At 41.4% G+C, this 26,666-nt stretch overlaps 1 protein-coding gene across 7 annotated transcripts in view; it reads right to left on the bottom strand.

The window, feature by feature from the left end:
* Window positions 1-26,666, bottom strand: part of ZSWIM8 (zinc finger SWIM-type containing 8) — a 75,164-nt gene that overhangs the window by 6,268 nt on the left and 42,230 nt on the right. For all 7 annotated transcript variants that reach the window (XR_014492700.1, XM_083364153.1, XM_083364154.1 and 4 more), the window contains 11 exons: window positions 21,018-21,197; window positions 19,957-20,140; window positions 18,652-18,750; window positions 18,109-18,233; window positions 13,992-14,226; window positions 13,417-13,569; window positions 11,434-11,656; window positions 10,935-11,224; window positions 7,684-7,907; window positions 5,937-6,419; window positions 4,873-5,041 (listed from right to left, as the gene is read on the bottom strand). Coding sequence is in view for 6 of the 7 variants with exons in the window: in XM_083364153.1 (XP_083220279.1) it covers window positions 4,873-5,041; window positions 5,937-6,419; window positions 7,684-7,907; window positions 10,935-11,224; window positions 11,434-11,656; window positions 13,417-13,569; window positions 13,992-14,226; window positions 18,109-18,233; window positions 18,652-18,750; window positions 19,957-20,140; window positions 21,018-21,197 (2,365 nt within the window). In the remaining variant the exon portion in view is untranslated. The remainder of the gene's footprint in view (window positions 1-4,872; window positions 5,042-5,936; window positions 6,420-7,683; window positions 7,908-10,934; window positions 11,225-11,433; window positions 11,657-13,416; window positions 13,570-13,991; window positions 14,227-18,108; window positions 18,234-18,651; window positions 18,751-19,956; window positions 20,141-21,017; window positions 21,198-26,666) is intronic.

The raw sequence follows: 26,666 nt of genomic DNA, 5'->3' as shown, positions 1-26,666 counted from the left end.
GGAAAGAAATTTTATTCCATTTAAGTAAGAATTTAAGTAAGTAAATGTTGGGATAGAAACAATTATTTTTTAAGGTAAAGGTAAAGGTTCCCCCGCACATGCGTGCTAGTCGTTTCCAACTCTAGGGGCCGGTGCTCATCTCCGTTTCAAAGCCGAAGAGCCAGCGCTTGTCCGAGGACGTCTCCATGGTCATGTGGCCGGCATGACTAGACGCCAAAGGCGCACGGAACGCTGTTACCTTCCCACCGTAGTGGTCCCTATTTTTCTACTTGCATTTTTTACGTGCTTTCGAACTGCTAGGTTGGCAGAAGCTGGGACGAGTAACAGGCGCTCACTCTGTTACGCGGCACTCGGGATTCGACCCGCCAAACTGCCGACCTTCTGATCAACAAGCTCAGTGTTCTAACCCACTGAGCCACCCCGTCCCTTATTATTTTTTACATATCACTAAAATGCTGAAAACTTGAAATCCAAAGAAGCAGTTCTAGTTTTTAACCTGAACTCAATACTACTTATGGACTAGGTGAATTGATTCAGATTAGACAATGGTATAAAACACTTCCTGACCAAATTTTTAACTTAGATCTACTTTCTAGGTAACAGAAAAGAAGGAGATTGAGCATCTTACAACAAACCTGTAATACACAAAAGACACTGATTTTTAAGTAGCTTTATTTTATTCGTTTACTCATTAATTTGTATAAAAATCTATTTTTCATCGATCACCACATTCCATTAGTTTGCAAATACTTGAAGGAACACCAATCAAGTGACCTTATGTGAGTAAGCAGATAAAATTCTTCATACACATAGGAAATGAGGGTGATACAATAGAAACAGAAATTAAAATGCTGAATTTAAATACAATTCTGGACTTGATATAAAGTCAAATTACAGCTTACAATTTGAGTGCTGCACAGTGTAGATTTCTGCCCAAAACCAACACCAAGAATAATATCCAAGACCAAGTTAAACTGAGTTTTTGGCTCATGGTGAAATTTACTAGCATATTTATAAAATATTTATAAATTTATAAATGTTGATAAATTATTTACTACAACTCACCAATAAGTGCAAAAGTCCCTATCAGACCTTAAAATGTTTCTGCAACTTAAAATGTTTTTCCCTCTTTTTTGGAATTTTTCCTTCACTGGGGAGCGACAGACACTTTGAAAACATTTCATTAATCTGAAACAGGGTTAGAAAGTGGCTTACTGCTTCCCCAAGAATGAAGATCTGCCTTTTAAAACATTTCTGTTCACATCTATGACTTGGCACTAAAACCAGTATACATGTGGGACTTAACATCAATCAAATTAAAGCAATTTCATCTGTATTTTCTTGTTTTGTTCCATTATCTATATAAGACTGGAGACGTTCTCTGCAACAGTGGAGAGGCTGATGGGAAAAGAACGTATTCACATATTGTAGAGTTCCTGTTCAATTTTCTATTTTTCAGATAATTAAAATCTAGCCTAGAAAAAGCATCAAGTATAACTTAGTCTCTGAGAATATGTGTTTTTTTCATATATTGCTGGCATTGCCTCTCTCAAATGTTCTGCCTTCTTCTGGTATTTATGATGCACTTTTTCAATTAGTCACTCTTATAGAATGGTATATTTCAATCATTATATTTTTAAATTTTGTAATAATTTTCTGTATTCCAAGAAAAATGTTTAAGTATGTTGCTTGTACTATCTTTAGGTTAAATCATTTTGTTTTGAGCATGTCTCCTTTTCTTCAGGAAAAACAGTGTGTGTGTGTGTGTGTGTGTGTGTGTGAGAGAGAGAGAGAGAGAGAGAGAGAGAGAGAGAGAGAGAGAGAGAGAGAGAGAGAGAGAGAGAGAGGGAGGGAGGGAGGGAGGGAGGGAGGGAGAACACTCGTCTTAAGGTTTCACAGATCAGTGTTTCCAGGTGAAATGGGCAATCTATAGATAGCAAAGTCCTTTTGGGTACTTGCCAAGGACAGACAACATTTTTGGACTGCTTTGGGGATTGTTTCTGTTCCTGCTGTTGAAATCAGTAAAGTGATGGGAACATAACTTCAATCTCCAACTCTGAAATTGACTTACTGAAATTCACATTAAATCTCTAGAACATCTCTTAAACATGAATGCAAATGGGATGGGAAAGTAGAGCTCGGGGCTGGGGTGTAAACACAGATAGTCTTGGGCATATGAATTTCTGTCACTAAGTGACATCAAGTGACCCCATTACTTCAAATCATAGAACAGAATAGAACTGGAAGGGACCTTGGAGGTCTTCTAGTCCATCCCCCTGCTCAAGCAGGAGAACCTATACCGTCTCAGGCAGGTGAATGTCTAGCCTCTTCTTAAAAATCTCCAGTGATGGAGCACCCACAATTTCTGGGGATAAGCTGTTCCACTGGTTGGTTGTCCTCACTGTCAGGAAGTTTCTCCTTAATTCCAAGTTGCTTCTCTCTTTGATCAGTTTCCAACCATCGTTCCTCGTCCTGCCCTCTGGTGCTTTGGTGAACAACCTGGCCTCCTCAGCCTTGTGGCAGCCCCTCAAGATACTGGAACATTGCTATCATGTCTCCCCTACTTTTTCTTTTCTTTAGACTAGCCAAACCCAAGTCCCATAGCTGTTCTTCGTATGTTTTAGTCTCCAGGCTTTTAATCATCTTTGTTGCTCTTCTCTGAATTTTTCCCAAATTCTCAACATCTTTTTTTGTGATATGGTGACCAAAACTGGCTGCAGTATTCCAGGTGTGATCATATTAGGGTTTTATAAAGCGGTGCAAATACTTTGCGTGATCTTGATTCTATGCCTGATTATACAACCCAGGATTGTATTAGCTTTTTTAGCTGCTGCTGCACACTGCTGGCTCACAGTCATCATCCACTAGGACTCCAAGGTCTCTTTCACAGTTATTGTTTTTAAGCCAGATCTCACCTAATCTGTAAAATCTTTTGGGGTTTTTCTGACTAATTGTAAGATTTTGCTTTTCTCCACACTGAAACTCATTCTGTTGGATAAGGCCCATTGTTCAAGTTTGTCAAGATCTTCTTGGATCCTGAGTTTGTCTTCTGGGGCATTGGCTACTCCTGTCATTTTGGTATCATCTGCAAATTTGATGAGTTCCCCTTCAATTCCCTCATCTAAGTCACTTATGAAGATATTGAAGAGTACTGGGTCTAAGACGGAACCTTGTGGTACCCCACTGCTTACTTCTCTCCATGTGGATGTGGTGCCATTGAGGACTACTTGTTGAGTACAGTTTGTCAGCCAGCTACAGATTCATCTGGTGGTGATGTTGTCTATTGCACCTTTTCCTAGTTTACTAAGGAGTAGGTTGCAGTCTACTTTGTCAAATGCCTTACTGAAATCTAAGTATACTGCGGCCACTGCGTTTCGCTGGTCTACTAGTTTAGTCACTATCCTGATCATTAAATGGGAAGACGCAGGAGTCACAGGCAAACAGGCTAGTGAGAGCTGTGGGTGGGTGTCATGGGTGGGTGCTAGGGAGTGAGGGGAAGTGCCATAGGCCAGGGGTGTCAAACTCGCAACGTCATGTGACGTGTCGCAACGTATCATGACTTTTTCCCCATTACCATAGCTGGGGTGGGTGCGGTTTTGGCATGATGCATATGGCCAATGGGCCGGCAGTTTGACATCCCTGCCATAGGCAGAGGAAATGCTCGAAGTGAGTGATGGCCCAGAACAAATTTTGATCATGTGGCCAATGACCAGAACTTTAAGAACCAGTTACAAGTCCATTGGTGGAGCAGTGGGCTAATGCCTCCTTAAGTAACACCAGCTGCCTGCAATTAGTGCAGGTTCGCATCCCACCAGGCACAAGGTTGACTCAGCCTTCCATCCTTCCGAGGTAGGTAAAATGAGGACCCAGATTGTTGGGGGCAATTAAGCTGACTTTGTAATAATGCCGCTTGGGGTGTGTGTGTGAAAGCCCTAATAAGCAGGCATATACATAGAATGAAGGCTACTGCTAAGCTTGTAAGCCGCCCTGAGTCTTCGGAGAAGGGCGGGATATAAATGGAATTAAAATAAATAAATAAATAATTTTTTTTCAGTGCTGTCATAACTCTGAACACTTGCTAAACAAATGGACATACCCAAGGACTATCTGTATTGCTCCCAAAGTCCCTTCATATCATTAAGTGAGAGGCTTTGTCCTCTGACTCTGCACTGCTTCTTGTGCATAAGGCCTGACTGGGGGTCTGAGTAAGGCATGCTGTCCTTTTTCCTCATTTTGCACTTCAAGCATTTGGTGCCTTAGTGCAAGGGTCTCTGGAACCAGGCAAGGGGGAGGCATCTCCTGTGGCTTAGGGTCTTTAGGCAACATCCAGTTCCAACAACTGCTTCCAGCTGCAAACTCCTCCATGTTTGCAATGAAAGCACGATAGTTTGCCTAAGTGCTCCCACTGCTCGTTCCACTTCTCTTCTCTCTTTCCCCCCCACCCCTCAGCACCAGCACCACGCTTATTCCCTGCCTTACACTTTATTATAAGGATGCTGAACGATCTGCAGCCTAATGTAAAATGACCAGTTGCAAATTATAGTTTGTGATTAGCCACATTGCCAATGGAAGCCATTCTGTAATTATGACTGCAACACTGAAAAAAACTAAATACAGCCCCCAAACATTCAAAATATGAGAAAATCTGACAATTGTAACTAAACCGCCAAGAAAAAGGCAACAACGTGGTGAAGGTTTACCATTATTATTTAACATACACCCTCGCTGGTTGTAGTCACAGGAGTAGATGTTGGAAACTAAATGTCAAGAGGTTTCCACACTTGAAGTCATACTACAGTATTGTAATATTGCAATAATCAGTTAGAGAAAGTCCTGCTAAACTGTCTTTTCACCTGGCATAGGAATACTCACTTGCTACATTGGAAGACAGAGAGAGCCCTGCCTCAGCGTGGTACGGGTGCATGGCAATCTGTGTCATGGAAGGGACAGCGACTCCTGGGAAAGACACTGCGGCTGCCGCCAAAGACGGAGTAGTTACCGAGTAGGGGTACTGGGCCCCGATGAATGCTGGGTGGACACCCTGCAGAGAAACAGGTTAGAATTGCCTGTTCCTTCACAAAGAGGCAAGACCACATTTTTGGCAGGTGCAACCAGCCCTTTGCATACCCACAATACTATCTCCTGCACATTATTTGAGTTCCGAACAGGGAAGACGTCCAAACTAAAATATTTTAAAAAGAAAGGTAACGTTTCTTAGGGATGTTACCTAGGAAGCCTTTACCAGGTACATGTGAAAATAATCCATAGTTGCAGGAAGAAACATACTGAGTATATTTTCATAGAAAAATAGCAAGTAAAAATTTATACCATAGCTTTACCAACAGTTTGAAAGTTGTAATTTCAGAAATGTAAGACTTTTTGTTAACACTGACAAAATATAGTACCCATTCTAGTTAGGTAAGGCTAAATCCAACTACTCATGAACAAAAAAAGTGTCCTGGTGTTAATAAGTTACACTCAAGACATTATAAAAGAAAAGAGATTCCGACAGCAATTGGTAGACGAAGCTGGACAATCCATCGGATTGAAACACAGATCAAGTGAAGCTTAGTTCAAGATTGTGCAAGGGGCACTAACGTGACCGTACAATCATCTCTCTAACCTCTCAGATTCTTAGCCTTCGATTGCATTAGAAACATCCAAGGAAAACTCCTCCCAGAAGACTTTTAGGACAGTGTAGTTGCTATTACTGCTGAGTGTGTGTATGTGCGTGCTAACGAGAGATTGTTGGAGAACATTTCTTCCCTTGAACAAAAAGGGAACTTTCCTCCCAACGTCCCTGCTCACAAATTGAAAAAGAAATAAAGTGCCATTTCTGCCCAGCCTAGTCCCTGACATCTGCATTGAAAAGTAGATGTGCCATGGTCAAAGTAGTTACTCTAGACTGTTTTTCAAGACGGTTACAAACAACATACCTGTGGATAAGCAGAACCAGGCACTGGAAAGACTGCTGGCCGTGGCATGTGCTGAAGAGGATGGCTGATGTATTGAGGATTGCAAGGAATGTGGGTCTGGAGTGTCGTGTAGGGGTGCAGGCCCTGGGTGTGTGCGTGTGCCATTGCTGGCCCTGCCACAGTGTGCTGCTGGTATATGGTTGACCCCACTGAGATCACAGGCACTACTGTTGCTGCTGCTGTCACCGCAGCAGCCACCGTTACTGTGGCGGATTCTGACGTCACTCTGGTGTCTGGTTGTCCACGGACTGTTTCGCATGACGCCCGGGCTCCGTTTGCACTGCAGCCTGTTGCTCCTTCCCTCTGGGCAAGAGTTCCCCCAACCGTTTGCTCATACAACCAGTACCACTGGTGAGCAACTTCAAACAGAACTTCAGGATAAACTCCACCGCCTTTGGCTGCCTCTTCTACAGCCAAGCAAGCCTTCTCCAACATTAGATTATCCTGCAAATTCAAAAGCTACATTGATTCAAGATATTTTATCGGAGCCTTCGGAAATAACCATTTAGGATCAACTATTAGAATGAAATACAACTAAAGGCTACAAGGCAGCAAAATTAGCAGTACAAAAACAATTAGGCATGGAAAAGGCCAGCTTTCATGCTGCTGAATTACAAAGGGAATAGTTACCTCCCCCCCTGGCTGAACAAAATGAATCAATGATAACTAGTTCCTACAAATTAAAAATATATTGCAATTATGAAAATCTGAAGGAGAATTTTTTAGTGTAATATTCTGCTGAACAAAGTTTGAAGTACAAAACAACCAAATGCTCAGTTTTGTTATCTGCATGAAATTATTAAAGACAGACGTGGAAATGGTTAATCTGCTCATGGTTCCAAAATGTCTACATAGTCCTTGGTTTACAACCACAATTGGGACCAGAATTTCCACTGTTAAGCAAGATGTTGAGTGAATCACACCTAATTTTACGCACTTTTTTTACCACAAGTTTTAAGCAAATCACTGCAGTTGTTAAATGAATCATGCAGTTGTTCAGTGAATCCGGCTCCCCCCATTAGTTTTGTTGTAAATGGGAATCAGGTAACCTGAAGATGCCGCAACCACTATAAATACAAGCCGTTGCCAAGCACCCAAATTGTGATCGGGTGATTGCGGGGATGCTGCAACGGTTCTAAGCACAAGGACCATTGTAAGTCACTTTTTTCAGTACCACTGTAACTCTGAACTCTGTAAATTTAGGACTATCTGTATTCCATTTCTGAAAAATAAACACACAAACAAGGAAGGCTCTTTTCCAAAGCCTCAGACTCTAATAAATGGCTCTACACGATTTATAACCATTTACTTTTACACAAGAAGCTTTGAAAAAAATTAATATAAAATCACTTTATTCTCCTTAGTGGTTTTATGTATTTGGCTAACTTAGCTGTTCCTTATTTGTTTCAATTCAGTTTATAGAATTATAAAGTTATAAAACAATATGCCAGCAACTAGAGGAAGGACCTTTTTCCTACAACACTGAAGTTGCTAGATAAAGAGTTATAACTTCACTTTCAAGAGATGCAGCTCCAAAGAACTTGAAAACCAGGGAAGATAACTTCTAAACAATATAGCTACTGATATCTTTATTCAAGAAGAACAGTAGCCCATGTTTCAGTCCTATTCCATAATGCCATGAAAAAGTTAGGCAGATGCCTGTACTTGCTAGGTGCTGAGGTGAATCAAAGACTTCTGAATTGCTCACCTGCTCTTTGCACTGGACCAGGGCTCTCTGGATCTCATTGGGGTTCAAGGCATGTGCATGTGGCAAACAACTCAAGGCCAACTCAGCAGCTGATCGCACCATATTGGAATCCCGAGCTCTTGAAGCTCTGTCAGCCAACGATGCCACTTCTGGGGGAGTTAGGTGACCATCCCAGCATTCCACCAAGATATTCAAGGCTGCACTGCCAATCTCCATGGCTTGCCCTAGAGGCCAGAGAAAAGGGCAGAAGAAAATCATCTCAAGGAATCTCAAGGGCTTTTAATTATTTCCAGTGATGAAATTATTACATTACAAAGGCAAGCATCTTGGACAACATTAAGAACCAGACTGAATAGAGGTCAGAAACAGACAATTTATGGCCCATTTCCTTGCTGCTACCATATGCTTCTTTTTTACAGATCCTGGAAAACTCACATTTCTGTTGCCAAAATTCCACATCTCTTAGCTCTGAATGCAGGCAGATGCTTCTTGCACCTGACCAAATTCTGCCACGTGATCTCCTACATGAGGTGCCTAAAACGTGTAACCTAAAACATGTAACTATATTGCCCACTTCTACTAACGTTCACGATGGGTCGGACACGACTTCGCAGCTAACAACAACTAATGTTAGCCTGTCAATTGACTTAGAGCAGATCAGGCCCACCCTTTTCTCTCCCTTTTATGCAGGCGCAAAAGAATTCCTACAGTGTGCCGCTGAAATGCAATAGTCAATCACTGAAAACTATAATTTTCAGTAAGATAGCTGATACAAGAAGTGCTAAATCTCCGACTTAGACTTAAGACACCAAAATTTATTATAGTAGGAAAGAGAGAGCTGAAGAATTGATTTCCATTTCTCTGGTGTCCAGGTAGCAAGTAATACCTACATGCTGTTGCTGCTTCTGCTATTCCAAGCTAACCACACGTGTCAACCTTCAAACGATTCTGTCTGCAGCCATCTTTACTTCGTTTTCGGTTGCCACAGCTATGGGAGTGGGGAGATGTGTTCTTTTAGTTTAGCCATAACAAATACTTTCTTGTGGGAACCAAGGTCAAGCTGCCTAAGTTTGGGGGGACTGGAGCTACCGTTAGAAGTCCGCCAAAGTAGTTAATTGAGGATTGTGATTTATGACAAATGTAGGGGAGTTCAACTTTTACTTTGTAACCTTTGGGGGTGGGAACTTTCAGTCTTGGGTTCATCTTTGTTTGTGCCGATACTAGGCAGCCATTAAAAGTATTCTTTGAGGAAAGCAATTGCCCCAGAGTTCTTATTTCTACTGGTCTCATCTCATCTCATGACACACATACATCTCACAATGCTTTTTCTCACATTGCACAAGAAACTGCATAGGAGATCAGAAGCCTGTTTTCACACCATTCATCCTCACACCAGATGGAGGAAAGCCCAGCTCTGTCCAGGCTGTCTGTATATCTAACAAGCACTCAGCTATGGTATTTACCCACATGCTAAAGAGGAAAGCAAGTGGGCTCATTTCTGCCCATTCAGCCACCTTTTCCCAGGGAAAATCTAGGCCACTGTATTTATTCTTACTTGATACAGGGCAGGAAGTTAACAGAGCAACTTCAGTGGAGGCAGAAAAAACTCCCCTTTTCTAACTGTGATTTCCTCAAATCTGCTGGCTGCCTGAGCTTTGTCAAACACAAACTGCAAGTTATTCATGTTAGGATTAGAACTTGATAAGATACAAATATCTAAGCATCTTCTAGATGAGCAGTTCTCAATGGGGAGGGGGGAAAGAGATAGGGATATCTTAAGGCCACCAGGGGCCCACTGGTGAAAAGCATTTAACAGGGCCACAGCACACAATGAGGGGGCTACAGAAAAGCAAAGGCCATTATACTGCATTTTGGTTGTTGGCAAAAAACCACTTCAGTTACTGTCCTGTATCCAGCAATGGGGGTTGAAGAGGGAATCCTCAGGAGAAAAAATCAGAAGGGGACCATGGGCAAAAAGGTTAAGAAACATTGTTCTGGACGAAATATCTTCATTAGTACAGAAAGAGCTAAAGCTTTACAAACTGAATGCTCGGATTGAAAGTTGTTTTTGTTTTACTACACAGGACCTGTTTGAAAGACTGACAAAAACCAGACTTAGAATGGAAATTCAATGGGGTTCAGGGTGACACAGAGCTATGATGTAAAAATTATTTGACCAGTGCATGCTTCTCACAATTTTTATATGGTGATCCTATGCAAGGTCATTCTCCCCATTGCTCACACCAATCTTTTTCACAATAAACTATAGCTGTAAATGTGAATGGAGTAATGAATGCTTTTTTCCACTGCGCAATATAGCCTCCAGCAAAAGGATAAAAAAGGGGATATAATAGCTGTTACTTAGAACTTTTCCCACTCTGCAGCCCTTCCTGTGTTGTACAAATTGTGCTAGGACAGTGTTTTACAACCTTTTCACCCATTGTACCACTTTTAGGATATGGCAACATCCAAGTACCACCAGTCGCCTAGCAAGATGTCAAAAACTTGATGACCAAAAAAAAAAGAAAGAAAAAAGTGATGAAGTACAGGTAGTCCTCGACTTACAACAGTTTGCTTAGTGACTGTTCGAAGTTACAATGGCACTGAAAAAAGTGCCCCACAAGCCACAGCCGAGCAAGATGCCTGCCTGCCTGGCAGCGCTCTTCCTCCTGTCCAAGGTTTTCATTGTGAGCATTTCTGTTGAGGATTGGCAGCAGGGGTGGGGTGGGGGTGTTTTGTTTTTATTCCCCCATCTGCTGGGTGGTTGCAGCAGGTTTTGGTCACTTCACATGACCCTGGGACACTGTGACCGTCATAAATATGAATCAGTTGCCAAGCATCTGAATGTAAATCACAAGACCCTGGAGATGCTGCAACATTCCAGCTGATTGGCGCTTTTTCTGGGCTCAGCAGAAGCACCAGGATCAGCACTGAGCTCCAGCTGGAGTCTGGCGCCGATCCTGGAGCTTCCACTGAGCCCTGACAGCCCTGCAGCTCCAGCCCTCTCTCGCTCAGGCTTGTGCTGTGCTGCCACCAGTTCAGCTCATTCCCCTCCCCCGCTACCACTTCTCTAGGATGGTCGCGTACCACCTGCCAGATGCCAATGTACTACAGGTGGCACCCGTACCACTGGTTGAAAAGCCCTGGGCTAGGAAACTACTGATAAGACTTCCAGAGCACCAGAAGGAAGGGCTTCTTAAAAATAAGACAGATATGTTGCGTGGAACAGCTCAAGCAGATACTATTCCCACCTGTGATCCAAGAGACATGAGAGGAATAAGTCCGAGAGAGCCAGTTTGGCGAGACAAAGTTGTGCAGTCCCAACGCATAGAGTCCAATTTCAAAGGCGCAGAGGTGAAGGTTACGATGAGGCCCTTGGTGGCCACCACTAGAAGATGGGTGGGTGAAAATGGAGGTGCTGCTGTTTCCCCCAGCCTTAATGAGAACAGTCTTGGCCAGCTCAAAATAAAAGTGAGCAGCTGCCTCCGAGGGCTGATTTGGGACATGGGGGGCATGGCTCTCCGGTCGCCTGCCCTTGTATCTGAAGAGAGAAAAATAAAATAGCCGTTAAACAAGTTGAAAGGAAACCCAAATAAAATACTTTTGAGCTATCTCCAAAAGATGATAAAGCTCCAATTTCTGACTGAGCCTCTCCCGGCTTTAGAGAGCCTTTCTTAGGCTAAATGCAGGTCGGAGCCAGGAAACATTTGTAGCATAAATGCACAATTCTAGATGGGCAGCAGCACTCACCTCCCAACCTCCACAGTCTTTGCACGTGCCCCTCCACTGGCCCTTCGACTTCCGCTGGAAGAAGAGGAACCCAAGGAATCACTGGAAGAACTGCTGATGCTGTCACTGTCCTGTCCCCGGCCCCAGGAGGTAGTTGCCCAGCCCCCCCGCAGGGGGCGCCGACTGAGGGTGGGAGAACTGTCAGAGGTGGTTTCTGGGGCACTGCTGTCAATGCTTGCCATTCCTGCAAGGCAAAGAGAACAGGTAAGCAAGCTTAGAGGGCACAATATAATCAGACCACAATATGGAATACCATCTCAGTTTTTCAATATACAGGGGATTCTGCCGAAAGTTTAAATCAGAAACTAGAAAATTGAGAGTTTCTGGAGGGTCCAATTTAAGTTCTGTCCTGTTAGGAAGCATTGCAGGTTATTATACTACTCTGATTTGCAAAGTATTATATCGGTTACCAAGGAATTAAAATGCTTATCAAAGAATTCTCTCTCAGTTTGGCATACGGAAATAAACAAGAGACAAGCTTGACTCCTGTATATTTCCATATGCCAAACTAAGCCACTTTACTAATTTCAGCTAATTATTTGCCAAATCCTGAACATCATTTACAGCAATAGGTAGGCAAAATTCCCTTCTGACCAAAAGACTGGAGGCAATACTTACTTCTTTATAAAAAGGTTTATAAATAAAATTATTATACATAATTTGGTAGCACCAAAAGAAATTACAATCAACTTCACAGACTATACAAATTTATGCTAATATAGTTTTTCTTTCCATCCAATTATGTCCAATTCTCAGAGACTTGTTTTCTTAGCAAGGTTTTTTTGAAGTAGTTTGCACTACCTTCTTCCTAGGGCTGAGAGAAAATGATTGGCCAAAGTTCACCCAGCTGCTTTGTCTAAATTGGGACTACAACTAATAGTTTCCCAGTTTCTAGAATGATGACTTGACCACTATCCAAACTGACTCTTCAGTATAGTTAATGCTGCCCCGGTTTTCACACTCCTAAACCCTTGTAACATTCTCAACCTATTTCTTACCACATTCTGACTTCTTTATGCAGCAAAAATAATTAGCAGTTTGTTAAGGTAGGCATCTCAAAGGATTTTAGCTATTTTTGATTGGAAAGAACACATTCATATGTTATGTGTGTCTGTGTGTGTGTGTCTGTGTTTGTGTCTGTGTTATACTGCAGATTTTTATGAGTTTAATCCTTATTAATCTATACTTTGGGTCTCTTCACCTTCTTAATTTGGAGAAAAATAATTCACATCATTATTTAGTTTTACAAATGTAATAATTGCAGTTACAAATTGTTAAGAAATTCATGCTTCAGCTAGCTATTTGCTAGCCTACCACCAAGATGAGTACTTTATGAGATCCATGGTGGTGCAGTGGTTAGAATACAGTATTGTAGGCTAATTCTGCTGGCTGTCAGGGGTTTGTTCCTCACCGGCTCAAGGTTGACTCAACCTTCCATCCTTCCAAGGTTGGTAAAATGAGGACCCAGATTGTTGGGGGGCAATATGCTGACTCTGTAAACTGCTTGTAGAGGGCTATAAAGCACTATGAAGTGGAATATAAGTCTACATGCTATTGCTATTTATATGGCTTCATTAAAATATGCATTTGTATAGCTCTCTATATATCACATCATACTTTTTCTTAATGGTCATCTTTAGCATCATTAAAACTGGCAAGCCCCAGGTCACAAAAAAGGTAAGCTAACTAATTAATTTTGAACATCAACAAATCCATCTAGAGACTAGTAGATTAGGATATTAACAACAGTTCATATAGGTTTTCCATGAATAAAGCATTTGTCATAAAAGTGTTACCGGATGTCAGCCGGAACTCGCCATCTGGCTGGCAATCTTTGCCTCAATGCTGTCCCCACTTGCAGAGATACTTGCAGAAACCTCTGAGCCATCATAGGTCTTCACCCAGTAGCAGAGTTGTGAGGCCCAGCCCCCCCCCCCAAGTTACCTGTGTGCTTCTTTTTCTGTCTGACTGGTGAACCCCAGCATCTTCCATTGTAGCCCCCTCTGCTTCCAAGAGCTATTCGGCTAGGAACTTTCCCTTCTTGCTTTAAGATACTGGACTCAACGGGTGGGTCGCAAGGGGATCTCTGAGGGTTCTCTGGAGAAGCACAAAGGTCACTTAGAAGGGCAGTAAGAGGAAAGAAGAGGAGAATTTGCAAACAAGGATCTGTTTTAATGCTATCACCAAGACTCAGTTCCTTTCTTACAGAAATATTGACAATTAAAAGTCTGGGATAGATATTCATAGGCTGATTCGGTATCTTTATTCCAAAATGGGGGAAAACTATAAGTAGTTAATGAATAGTGCAGTTGGAAAAGGTTTCCTAAAAATAAGAAAAGCAAAACTTCTTTTTGGAATTATTATACAACAAATGGCAGACAAACTTTTTAAGAAAAGCTGTAAGTGAAAACTTTCAGGTAACCAGAAGACTGAAGCCTCTTCATCAAGAAAAAAAAATGACCTATTTCTTCTGTCATGAGAAGAGAGCAGTTGGTGTCCTGTGAAACAGCTGTCCATACCTTGGGTAGTCTTCTCCATAAAGGGTTCAGAAGGATTGCTTTGGACTGCAGGTGGTACACCTGTCTGCTGTGCAACAGATGTTCCTGGGAGATGCTGCATGGGTGCAGTTGATTGGGTAGCATGTTTGGAAGGAGATTTCTGATTAGGTACTGTAGGTTTGCTGGATGAGTAGAATGAACTCAGAGTTTGAGGTTTGTGTGTCTGACTTTCCCTGTCCAGCAGCTTATCTAAGATCTACAAAACATGGAACAGGAGAATGCAGAGGTTACTGTTTGAACTAAAAACTAATTAGCAAATGGAAGGGATAATGTGGCATAGTCAAAATTCACCTAAAATCAGAAAGCACTCGGTTCATATGATAGGCATGAGGCTAAATTCTCATGGATACACATGCAACTAAATGAGTCAGTTTATTGCACAAATTCAGGCAAATTAGCTTATTTAGTTACATTAATGTAACTTATAACATAAGGCAGAGACTGTTTTGTGTCCTTAAACGCATTCATTTTCCCCCAATTACCGGTAAGCCTTCCCAAAATCTTTTAGGGCTAAGGATTGTCCTTCAAACTCTTGCAGGATCAGAAGAAAGAAACATAAGGCAAAAGTATTTGGAATTAAATTTAAATTTAACCTTACAGTGCATTAATCCATTACTGTAAATCTCAATATTTAAAAACACTTGTATTCTATCTTGGTAAGAATTCCAATTTAGTTGTCCCCAGAATACGCCTTTGACTTATGAAACAGGTTTTTTTAAATTATATTTGCGAGCAGTCTATTCTCAAAGGTTCTGGACAGATAACAATTAAGACCAGCACAAAATGAAATTCAACTTCCTCAAAAATAATAAATCCACACGTATCATTATCATTATGAGGTCCTCGGTACAGCACACTGGGCAGCAAGTGTTTCCCAGCGGTTTTGATCATTCGCAGCACCTTCGGCATTGTCCCAAGGGTCATTAATAAACTTAACCATTTGGTGGCAGGTTTTCCTTCAGGAAGCCTCCAACGTAATACAAATTTTGGATGCTGGTCTTAACGCATATGCAATATTGGCCAGCAAACAACATTTGATTCACATTTCTCAATAGGTGTTCTAAATTTGATCTTTGTAGTACCTTTTCATTTGTGATGTCATGATATGAGACGCGGAGGATTCTTCTGAAGCAGCATTGTTGGAAAACATTTAATCATTTAATCATCTTGGCTATACACCTTCATTAAACAGAGCTTAGAATTCCACAAGCCAATGGTAATCAATTTTATTGACTTCAAAAAGGTGATTGACTCTATTCATCAAGAACCATTACAGAATACTGAAAAGTGCTTTGATATTCCTCAACATTTTATAAATATCTTTAAGAACCTTTAAGAACTCTAGCTGCTATGTACAAATGTAATCTGGCAACATCACTTTCTTTAACATCAATACAGGAGTAAGACAGGGATGCATACTATCACCATTCTTGTTTCTCTTCTCCAGGGTATGCACAGAGCAATGGATAACCCTAGCTAATTTGTTTTAATTGTGGGCTAGTCTTAATTTAATTCTATTTTAATTGTATTTATTTGTATTGTTTAATTCGCCCTGTAAACTGCCCTGAGTCTTTCGGGAATAGGGCGGTATATAAAATCAATCAATAAATAAATAGCTTTGGCATCCCATGGACAAGGCCCATCTATCGGATTTAGATTCTGAGGATGACATTGCATTGCTTGGTGAAACAAAAAGGTGCTTACAAGAAATGACCACCAGTTTAGAAACTGAGGCCAAAAAGATTGGCTTATGTATAAATCTTGAAAAGACCAAGTTTATGTAAGTCGGATGTGCCCAGGATAATATGCCTATAACAGTCCTTGGCCAGGCTACAGAACAAGTCCAACAATGTACTTATCTTGGTAGCAGTATGTCTATTGACGGAGGTACACATAAGGACATTAACAATTGAACTGGCTGTGTTTCAAAGCATGTGCCCAATTTGGCCTATGACAGCCGTAAGTATTACCACAAAGATGAAACTCTCCAAGAGTGTTGTTATACCAACAGCGACATGTGCATGTGAAACCCTCACGTAACTCAAACAAAATTGATATCAAAATAACAAACCAAAAAGACAGGCAGTCATGAATGTAACAGATTCCAACCTTCACTGACAAAATAACCTGTGCTAAATAAGTTTTAATAACTTTTTTTCTAAAAGCACGAGTGAAAGAACAGACTGGATCACCATGGGGAGATACTTGCAGAATATAGGAACCACCACTACCACCACCAAGAACAAGAAACCAGAGGCTCCACCAGAGGAAAATTTTAAAAGAAGGGATTTGTATGGATCTGATTCTATCCGAACTTGTTGGATGGGCAGATAGATAGAAAGGAAAGTGGCCCTCAGGTATTCTAGTAAAGGATCATGTAGGCTTTTAATGGTGACAATCAACATCTTAGATTGCACCAGGAGGCCAACAGGCCACCAATGAAGTCTCCAGAGCACTGTAGTCATAAAAATATATCATGATATACTCACCATTGCCGTGGCCATCACATTTTGCTCAAGTTTTGGTTTGTGAATGAATTCTTTCCAGGTGCAACCCCCAAGCATTTTAAAATATTCAAAATAGACTAAGGCACAAGGGATTATGAACTGAGGCTTCCAATGCAGGAATGAGCACAATCTGTACATGCAATTTAACTGTATAAAAACAAAAACTGTAGCCTGCTGATTGAGTAAGAGCTATAAATCCAGAGCAATTTCCTTAGAATTGTTTACCCAAAACTTCAAGCCATTCTGTCTTGGGTGAATTCAGTTTGAGCCTATTTCTCCCAATAGCCTTCAGGCACTGGATCAGCTGTAAAGCAGGGAATGTTGTGACACTCTGCAGGGACAGTAGAAGACCATTCTTGCATCCAGGCCTGAAGCAGGATTTTGGCCTGAAATCCAACAGTCAAAGATCCAAATAATCCACTTCTAAAAAGAGAAGGTTGCAGACCAGTCTAAAATTATAAAAATAATTGCACCTCCTTCTCTCTAAAAACACTATTGCTTGAACTCAACCTCCTGTCACTTCACAAGAAATCTTAACCAACCATGAGAGGCAGAGATCCAATTGAGTAGTGACAAACATGACAGACAGCCCTGATTCCTCAGTGCCCAGATCACCTCAAACAAAGTTCCTGTCATCTCCAACCTAACTCTGTCCAACTGGAGCCCAACTCTAAGTCTAAGCAATTTTACTTGCCAACAATTGCAAGAATTCTTCATGGCAACACTTCAGATTCCTTAAAAGGGGAAACGTTGTCCTAAAAAGGGCTGCTGGATAACATTCAGCAAATACAGTAAGAGCAGCAAAATATGTCCCTTTTGCCGCTCATTGCCAGTGTCCAGTTAGATTCCTGACAAGTTTTCCCCTCCAATAATGCTCTGGTTATCTCCTCTATTCTTCATTTCCAGCTACTCTGGAAGGTAAGGAACTGCAGCAGTTTTGTGAGAGTGAAGAGGCCAATCCAGTGCAAGTTCCGTTATTGCTCTCCTATTCCAATGGATCTTGATCAAACTGTTCACCAGATCTCAGAAACTCCAATGCTCTCTAAAAACCCAGTGGATCCATTAAGTGCTTGGCGTAGACTGATCTAATCACTCCACTTTTTTTGTTCTTTCCATATTAATAGAGTACTGGAAATAAATTATGGAAAGGAAATACAAATGTTTCCTACCAATAGGATAACTTTTGGGTGTAATGGGGAAAAAGTAAAAGAAACATAAGCCAAACCAATCTGATGGCTGCAAAAGACTGCAAGGACATTATTTGGCCATAGGTTTAGCAGCAGTTGCTAACTCTTCCATTCTAAGTACCCTTGTCATGGTCTCATGATCAAAGTAGACATTATATTTCTCACCCCGTGCACACAGAAACATACAGGTGCATTACAGGGAAACACACTGGGGCAACACACACAGCATCCACCCTATCTCTCTCACATGTACACATCAAATGGTATTTTAAATCTTGAAGTCCTGCAAATGTTAGTTGGTTTCCAAGAAAACTCTGAAAAGCTTAGTTATTTAAAAATGAACTAAAGATGTTCCACTTCTAAACATTTCTAAAAATAACTTACTTTTTTGAGTTTAGACTGATCATCCTTGTAAGTGATCATCAGGGCTAAAGCTAGATCTCCTTTCTCTCTTCGAGTACCTTCACACAGAAGAGGATGCTCTGCTTCGCTCACTGTTGTCTTCATGCCTGCAAAGCAGAATTCAAGAATGTTGTCCTACTTTATGTAAATACTAAAACATTCCTACTAGGGCAATCTTCCAGTCTCGTCAAAATGGCTACTGGCAAAACACAGTATGCTATATATTATTATTATGCAAAATATGTCTGAATTACATTCGATTCCTTTTTTCATGATCAAGTGCTACAGATAAATGTTGATATACAGAATAAATTATCAATATTGATACAAATATTCTGTATAAAACTTTAGATTTCATTTAAAAAGAATATCAGCTATGGTGCCCGGGCTTTTCATTATTTCAATTCTATTTAGGTGATTCAAGAAGAGAATTCAACATCTGTGCAAATTCAGATACTTGACATGGGCAGGATCTCTTTTCAAATTATAGGAGCAACTGTACAGGGGGAAAAACTAAGCACTCACCAAGTGCTGCCACGGCTGCCTCAAAGCCAAGTTCTTCATCTCCAGGCATTTCATTGTTCCAATTACGGCTTGGGGGTCTTGACCCTGTAGGAGAAACCACTAGGACAGGAACAGAGATATTAGTTAGCTCTCTATTAATTAGAGAATAAACATTGCCTGGACTGGTAAAGAAAACTAGTGCAAATATTGTATTTTAACAACCGTACAATATTGCTACAGTTAAACCAACATGATAAAATTTTCTTGCAAGGTCAGTACAAAAATCAGACCTCAGTACCATGTTGAGATATTTTATCCTCCCGAGGATATTTTTTGTACAACTCTAATTGTCATTTAACACATGGCACAGCTGGTAATTCAGAATGAAAAGAGGATTGCAGTCACCACAAGGCATTGTGCATTGTTTTGGCTTCCTCAGAGCTGTAAAATATGGTCTTAGTTTTGGTGCTTTATCTGTAAAAAAAACTGTAGTAGAGATTCAGCAAGTAGTCACTGAAAAACTGACCATCTGCTTTAAGAAGCTGGGCATAACACCTATAAATTAAACCATCTTGTCTCCCCCGGTGCCCACTAAATACTTTGACTCCCATCAGTTACAGGCCAGCAACAGGCATAAATTACTTTGTACCCCAAAGTTTCTGGAGAATCATTTATAGGAGAGCTGTCAATTGGTAACATTAGGACATACCAGTAGTTAATAAAGTTTTAAAGACTGATTGAAAATCCTCTATTTAGATACGCTAATTACATACTTCCAAGCTTTCCGATTAAGGCTAGGTCACAGGTCTGCAACCCGCGGCTCCGGAGCCGCATGCAGCTCTTTCAGCCGTCTCCTGCGGCTCCCAGTCCTCTGCCATGTGCAGTCCAAAAAAAAAAGTGGGACTAAAAAAGTTTAACCAATCAATTCAAATATGCAGGGTAGGTGCATATCTCGCCTTGGCTCCACTCTTCAGTCAAATCCTGTTCTGCACATGGGTACATGTATGCGCATGCGCACACATTTTTTGCGGCTCCCAGTTTTTCCTTTTGTGAGGGAACCGGTTCTGGCTCTTTCACTGTTTCAGGTTGCTGACCCCTGGGCTAGGTTCAGGACCTCCACAGCTCCTTCACATGTAAGCATTTGGTCTAAACCAAGGGTAGCAGGTATATATTTTTTAACCTTGCAGAAAACATGGAAGTTCTCACGGACACAAGAATCAACAGACATAAATGAATGGACTGTGGAAATTGCACTGAAAAACCATCGCTGCTACTCTTTTCCTCAAGGGGCTTCCTCTTGGGTAAATAGGTAGGCAGGGGTTTTACCTGGGGCACACAACACATCAAATATGAAGCTAGCGAGCATGAGAGGCAGGACAGGCCGGTAATCGCACAGGGTCCCTTCCCTCAGCTCTTCAGCTCTCCCCCGAATAGTATTCATCTCGCTAGAGCCCAGTGGGATCTTCTTCAGCAAGGCCACGATCTCAGACTCCTGGTAAGCCAGCTTGACCTGTGTGATATGGATCAAGGAGAAATACGCACAAACCTTTTATTTGAACAAATGCATTATTATGCACAAAGACTGGATAATAACATTAAGAAAGAATGCTTTTAGTGAAGCGCAAGAATCCTAGCCTCAGGCTGAGAGGGCTGCTTTTTTATCCAGTAATGGCTGCCAAGAAATTCCCTAACTTTGGGGACTAAACTCAATGTATGATCCTCTGCAGAGCCATATGAAAGTCTATGTAAATCTGTGGAGAATATGCAGCTGGAACTGCACATTTTGGAAACTAAACAAAATAACCAGCTAACAGATTGTACCAAAACCAATACAGGTAGTCCTTGATTTATGATTTAGTGACTGTTTGGCAGCACTATAAAAACTAACTTACGACTGGTCCTCACACTTATGACCATCACAATGTCCCTGTGATCATGTAATTGCAATCTGGGTACTTGGCAACTGGCCTGCCCTTATGACAACTGCAGTATCTTGCAGTTACGTGGTTGCCATTTGCTGACAAGCAAAGTCAATGGGGAAGGCAGAAGAGAAAGTCACGGGTCACAGTCATGTGATGTCTCACCTAATGACCACACTCGTCAACAACAAATTTTCCAGTCCCAATTGCGGTCATAAGTTAAGGACTACCTATACTGTATCACTGTAGAAAAAATGTCACCATTGTAAAACTACTCTTACAAAAACTACATACTTGTTTTTTAACTAGAGTTTAGGGGAGAAATTCTTTCAGTCAAACAAGTTGAACCTAGAGCTAGAGGTACAAAACCAAAACCTCAGTGAGCTTCATTAATGATATAATGTTTCATTATCTTCAGGATTCTCTTGGTGCGCAATCTCCCCACCCCCCACGCCATCCCATACATACCTCCAGGGCCTTGGTAGATGCTGGCGGCCTCTGTAACTCCAGAGCAAACATGCCAATCTGGAAAGCTAGATTGTGATATTCTTGCCGCTCACTCAGTACAGTCAGTAGAAAAGCAGCTTTGGATAAAGTGTTTGTTGCTATCCAAGTCTGTTTGCTAGTAGATACTTTATTTTTCTTTCCCTGTAGGATGGAGAATTAGAAGGCTGAATGTGAATTTTCCTGTGCTTTGATGCTATAGAAAAACAATTTAAAAATGATAAGTATGCCTGGGAACTGATTTCATTTATGTGCCATCTTAGATGTATAAAAATGTATGTGTGGGGGGGTTTTAAACTACACTTCTTGCAAGTCTTTTTCCTTTATATATGCCTACTCACAGCAGCAATCTACTCTTGGCTGAGCAGATCTGACTGGGAGATGATCAGGATATCCCAGACTACAGACAACAGTAGGAAACTGGAAGAACATTTAACAAGAAAAGCAATTGACTTTTCCATGTAGTTTAGCTTGACTTAAGTCTTAAGGGAATCTTTACCCTTTTACACACCTTTAATATACATATTTGATGTGCATATTTATAATCAGAGAAGTGCATTTGAAAATACAAACAAATCTGATTCTCTAGTCTTAGCTGAAATTCTACTGATTTCAGTTGTACCCCATCAGGGCAAATTCAGTCTAGACCAGGGGTAGGCAACCTTGGCTCTTTTATGACTCGTGGACTTCAACTTACTGCTAAGCTTGTAAGCCGCCCTGTCTTTGGAGAAGGGCGGGATATAAATGGAATTAAAATAAAATAAAAAATAAAAAAACTCCCAGAATTCCTGAGCCACCATGGCTGGCTCAGGAATTCTGAGAGTTGAAGTCCACGAGTCATAAAAGAACCAAGGTTGCCTAGCCCTGGTCTAGACCCATCCCCAGAAGATGACAAGGAAAAATCCACACATAAAATAAAATGGGCCAAGATAAACTTTATGAAGTATAACAAAGAATGCTGTATAATTTTAATCACCATTTGAGGCAACATTTGTTTTTATTTGCACTATGTCATAAACCTTTTGAAAGTAAAATGCAACTCAGCTTCAGCATCATTAAAGAAATATTGTTTTTTTATAAAGTGACTTTGTAGGCAAAGCATAAAGGAAAATATTCGACCACTCCGGTGGGAAGGTAACAGCGTTCCGTGCGCCTTTGGCGTCTAGTCATGCCGGCCACATGACCACGGAGACGTCCTCGGACAAGCGCTGGCTCTTCGGCTTTGAAACGGAGATGAGCACCGGCCCCTAGAGTCGGAAACGACTAGCATGCATGTGCGGGGGAACCTTTACCTTTACTTTACCTTTAGCAGCAACTCTGATCTATACTTCCCAATGTTTTGCCTTCACACCCTTATATATTTTAACAAATGAATGTTTTAGGAATAAAAAGATATGAGAAGAATCAAATATACCCATCTGTCTTTGGAATAAAGATAGGACATGAGTGTGTTTTAGTAAATAAATAAGCAATGTGAGATTTTTTTTCTACAAGGTGACAAAAAGATGCTCCTCAGAACCACAGCTCAACAATTTAATGTGGAATGGAGTAATTTTGTAATATGGAGTAATTATGCCTCACTCATACTTCTTCATATTTTGCGTTACTTGCAGTCATATATTCAGTATTCATTATTTTCTAATAAATGTTTTGAGAGTGGACAATCTAATAAACTTTTTAAGTGGACAATCACTTAAATATGAGCCAGCAGTGTGCTGCAGTTGCCAAAAAAGCCAACATAGTGCCGGGCTGCAATAACAGAGGGATAGAATCAAGATCACGTGAAGTATTAATACCACTTTACAACGCCTTGGTAAGGCCACACTTGGAATACGGCACTCGGTTTTGGTCACCACAATGAAGTGCTTTTTTTCTACAAAAAAAACCCATGTGCTGGAACTCTCATCTTATTAATCTTTTATTTATATAATTTTATTTATATATTTATTTATTTATTTATTGGCTTATACTCTTTGGTTGCGCTGTGCCCTGTTTGCAACTCCGCTACTTACTGAGAGAAAGTTGGTGAAATAGCTTCCCGGGGGCACAAAAGGAGGAAAGTGCCGAGAAGTGCACTTACCTGTATGCTGGCATTGTGAAGATTCTGGATTTCCCTCTCAGCCTTCCTATCCTAGGAAGATCCAGCAGAGATTAACCAAAAATTCATCTTGGGTCTGAATTCCCATGCAGTGAAAAGGAGAGTGCTTGTAACTTCTGGTTGTAGTTATCCATGTTTCTGCACACTGAGATAATCGGCCACTTGTACAAATACAGAGCCTATCATGCTTATGGATTACTGATTCACATTTCCCATGGATTGTCTTCTGTCCATGGGAGGGAAGCTTGGTAGATTCTAAATTTCATAATTTTAGTTATTCCTTTGACAGGGTATATATGAAAACAAGCTGCAAAGATCTTTAAAAAACATGTTTCTCACACATTTATATTTTTGAATCATAAATATTAAATCTTTGTTCTTTTCAATGATCCATACTAATGCTTTAGAAATATAATTTCCAGTTTTAGCTACAGTAAGCAAGGAAATTACACTAAAGTTAAATTTAACATTACTTGTTAAAGATATTTACTATATTTCAGAATTAGTATTCTTTCAGTCACAATCTTATTCCTATTCAATTTAAGGTAAAGGTAAACGACATGCATGCTAGTCGTTTCCGACTCTAGGGGGCAGTGCTCATCTCCGTTTCAAAGCCGAAGAGCCAGCGCTTGTCCGAGGACATCTCCGTGGTCATGTGGCCGGCATGACTAGATGCCAAAGGTGCATGGAACACTGTTACCTTCCCACCGTAGTGGTCCCTACTTGCATTTTTACATGCTTTTGAACTGCTAGGTTGGCAGAAGCTGGGACGAGTAACAGGTGCTCACTCTGTTACGCGGCACTCGGGATTCGACCCACCAAACTGATTTAGCTGATTTTAAAATGCAATGTAAAATCATAAGCACATAAAAAGAAAACAGAAGAAACAGCTGCAAATTAACTCAACAGTTCTATGCTTAGCAATATTTCCATTTAATCAAAGTCCTTGCTCTTTCCAAATCTATTTCAGGGTTTATAATTTCTATATATACACAAACAAAGGGAAATGAGTTTCTGGGCTGGTTCAATTTTTTTATACATTACAAAAATTATGTCATGAGTGACATATTTATAGGTATATAATTGACAGTGCAATTGGCAGTGCAGACATGCCAAATACTTCTAAAGCGAGAACCAAAATACATATATACACAATTTTTTCTCCCCTAAATTTTCAGGTAATGTATCTGTTACATATAAATATAAAAGCATGATAGGCTCTGTATTTGTATAAGTGGCCAATTATCTCAGTGTGCAGAAATGTGGATAACTACAACCAGAAGTTGCAAGCCCTCTCCTTTTTGGTCAATCTCTGCTGGATCTTCCTAGGATAGGAAGGCTGAGAGGGAAATCCAGAATCTTCACAATGCCAGCATACAGGTAAGTGCACTTCTCGGCACTTTCCTCCTTTTGTGCCCCCGGGAAGCTATTTCACCAACTTTCTCTCAGTAAGTAGCGGAGTTGCAAACAGGGAACAGCAAACCAAAGAGTATAAGCCAATTAAGAAAAAGGTATTCAAATATTTCCCTCTCTTTTCCTTTTCTGCTTTGAGTGGTACGCCTGCTTCTGGGGGGAAAGCGGAGGAATTTATTTCTCGCTTCTCCTGACACGAGAGCAGGGCTGCCTTTCCAAGTCGTGGCCCCTCACGGGAGAAGTCGCACGAAAGGCAAATGATTCCAGCAAAGAACCGGCACGCTTGGGATTGCTATAGCAATGGCCTCCTCATTGGAATTCACGGCAGCCGCCATTACGGACCCCAAGAGGGTGCCAAGGCCATGCTCTGTCAGCACAGCGGTTTGACATTGCTGCAGGCTGGATGCTAAGGCTGAAATTAACATTTAGCCATGCAAGGTTAGGGATTCCTCTTTTTCCCCCCAGCACTCGGGAATCAGCAGTCACACGTTTCTACAAAGGTGAGGGAACAGAACACAGTGGAAGTGTGTATCGTGTTGAGGGCCAAGCGCTCCAGGGTGGCCACGTAGGTGTGCAGGATGAGGCAGCAGCGGAGGCACAGGTCCAGCACCAGGGAGGCCACCAGCCTGGCTGACACAGATGAGCACAAGGAAGGAGTCCACATGGACTCCGTAGAACCCACCTCCCACTCCTTGTCCTCTCTTACCTACTTGAGATGGTATAGTTGGGCAGCAGGGAAGGGTGCAAAGTTCCTGCCAACTCTCCTTTGCTGCAGGCAACTTGCCTGTGCAAAGTTTGCTGGCCCGGTCTTTTGGCGCACTCAGCAGCATTTCCAATAAGGGGAGTAGCACAACTTGTGCAAAGGCTTCCCCCCCCCCTTTTTTTGTGCAAAAAAAAGGTGCCGGAACGCCGTTCTGAGAAAAAAAGCCCTGCCACAATGTAAGAAAGATGTCAAGACTCTAGAAAGAGTACAGAGAAGAGCAACACAGATGATTGGGGGACTGGAGGCTAAAACATACAGTATAAGGAACGGCTGCTGGAATTGGTTATGTCTAGTTTAATGAACAGAAGGACATGATAGCAGTGTTCCAATATCTCAGAGGCTGCCACAAAGAAGAGGGAGTCAAGCTATTCTCCAAAGCACCTGAAAGCAGGACAAGAAGCAACGGATGGAAACTAGTCAAGGAGAGAAGCAACCTAGAACTAAGGAGAAACTTCCTGACAGTTAGAACAATTAACCAGTGGAACAACCTGCCTCCAGAAGTTGTGAATGCTCCAACACTGGAAGTTTTTAAGAAGAGACTGGACAGCCATTTGTCTGAAATGGTATAAGGTTTCCTGCCTGAGCAGAGGGTTGGACTAGATGACCTTCCAACTTTACTACTACTACTACTACTACTACTACTACTACTAATTATTATTATTATTGTCTGGTTGGTGTTGTGATTAAAGCATCAGGCTAGAAACCAGCAGATGGTGAGCTCAGGTCCCACCTTGGGCACGAAGCCAGTTTGGGTGACCCGGGGCAAGTCCTCCTCTCAGCCCTTGGGGAAGAGACCATGGCACATTTGTTAAGGGAGTTTCCAAAAATTGGACACAACTGAACAGAAGGAGAAAAAAAACCTTTATGGCAAAATGAGGGGGAGGTGTTCCTATTTATATCAAAACGCATTTTCACCGATTCAGCTATTTTGTTTTAAGGTTCGGTCACACCTTGCACTACGATTCAAAAGTTCCTTCCGTGTTTCAGTACCTTTATCATCCAAAATCATATAACCTGTGGCCATCCACCTTTGTTCATTTTTAATCCCAACACACAATCCTTGAGGGACTCCAGTTGCTGCCTCCTTTCCCTTGCAACAACCGTTCTTACTCCCAACTTTCTCTTTCTTTCAAGCCTGTTATCCCACACTGAATAACATTATTCTGTAACAGTTGGCAAAAAAAGCCAAAGCTCTTCAGAAGATGCATCCTTTCCCCACATCAGCCTCTGTATAGAGCATAGAATCATAGGGCTGGAAGGGACCTCAGAGGTCTTCTAGTCCAGGGCTTTTCAACCAGTGGTACGGGTACCACCTGTGGTACATTGGCACCTGGCAGGT

Source organism: Vipera ursinii, assembly GCF_947247035.1.
Source record: "Vipera ursinii genome assembly, chromosome: 5".
Classification (NCBI taxonomy): Eukaryota; Metazoa; Chordata; class Lepidosauria; order Squamata; family Viperidae; genus Vipera; species Vipera ursinii.
The sequence above is the reverse complement of the archived record's forward strand: the minus strand, read 5'-3'. Positions and strand labels throughout refer to the sequence as shown.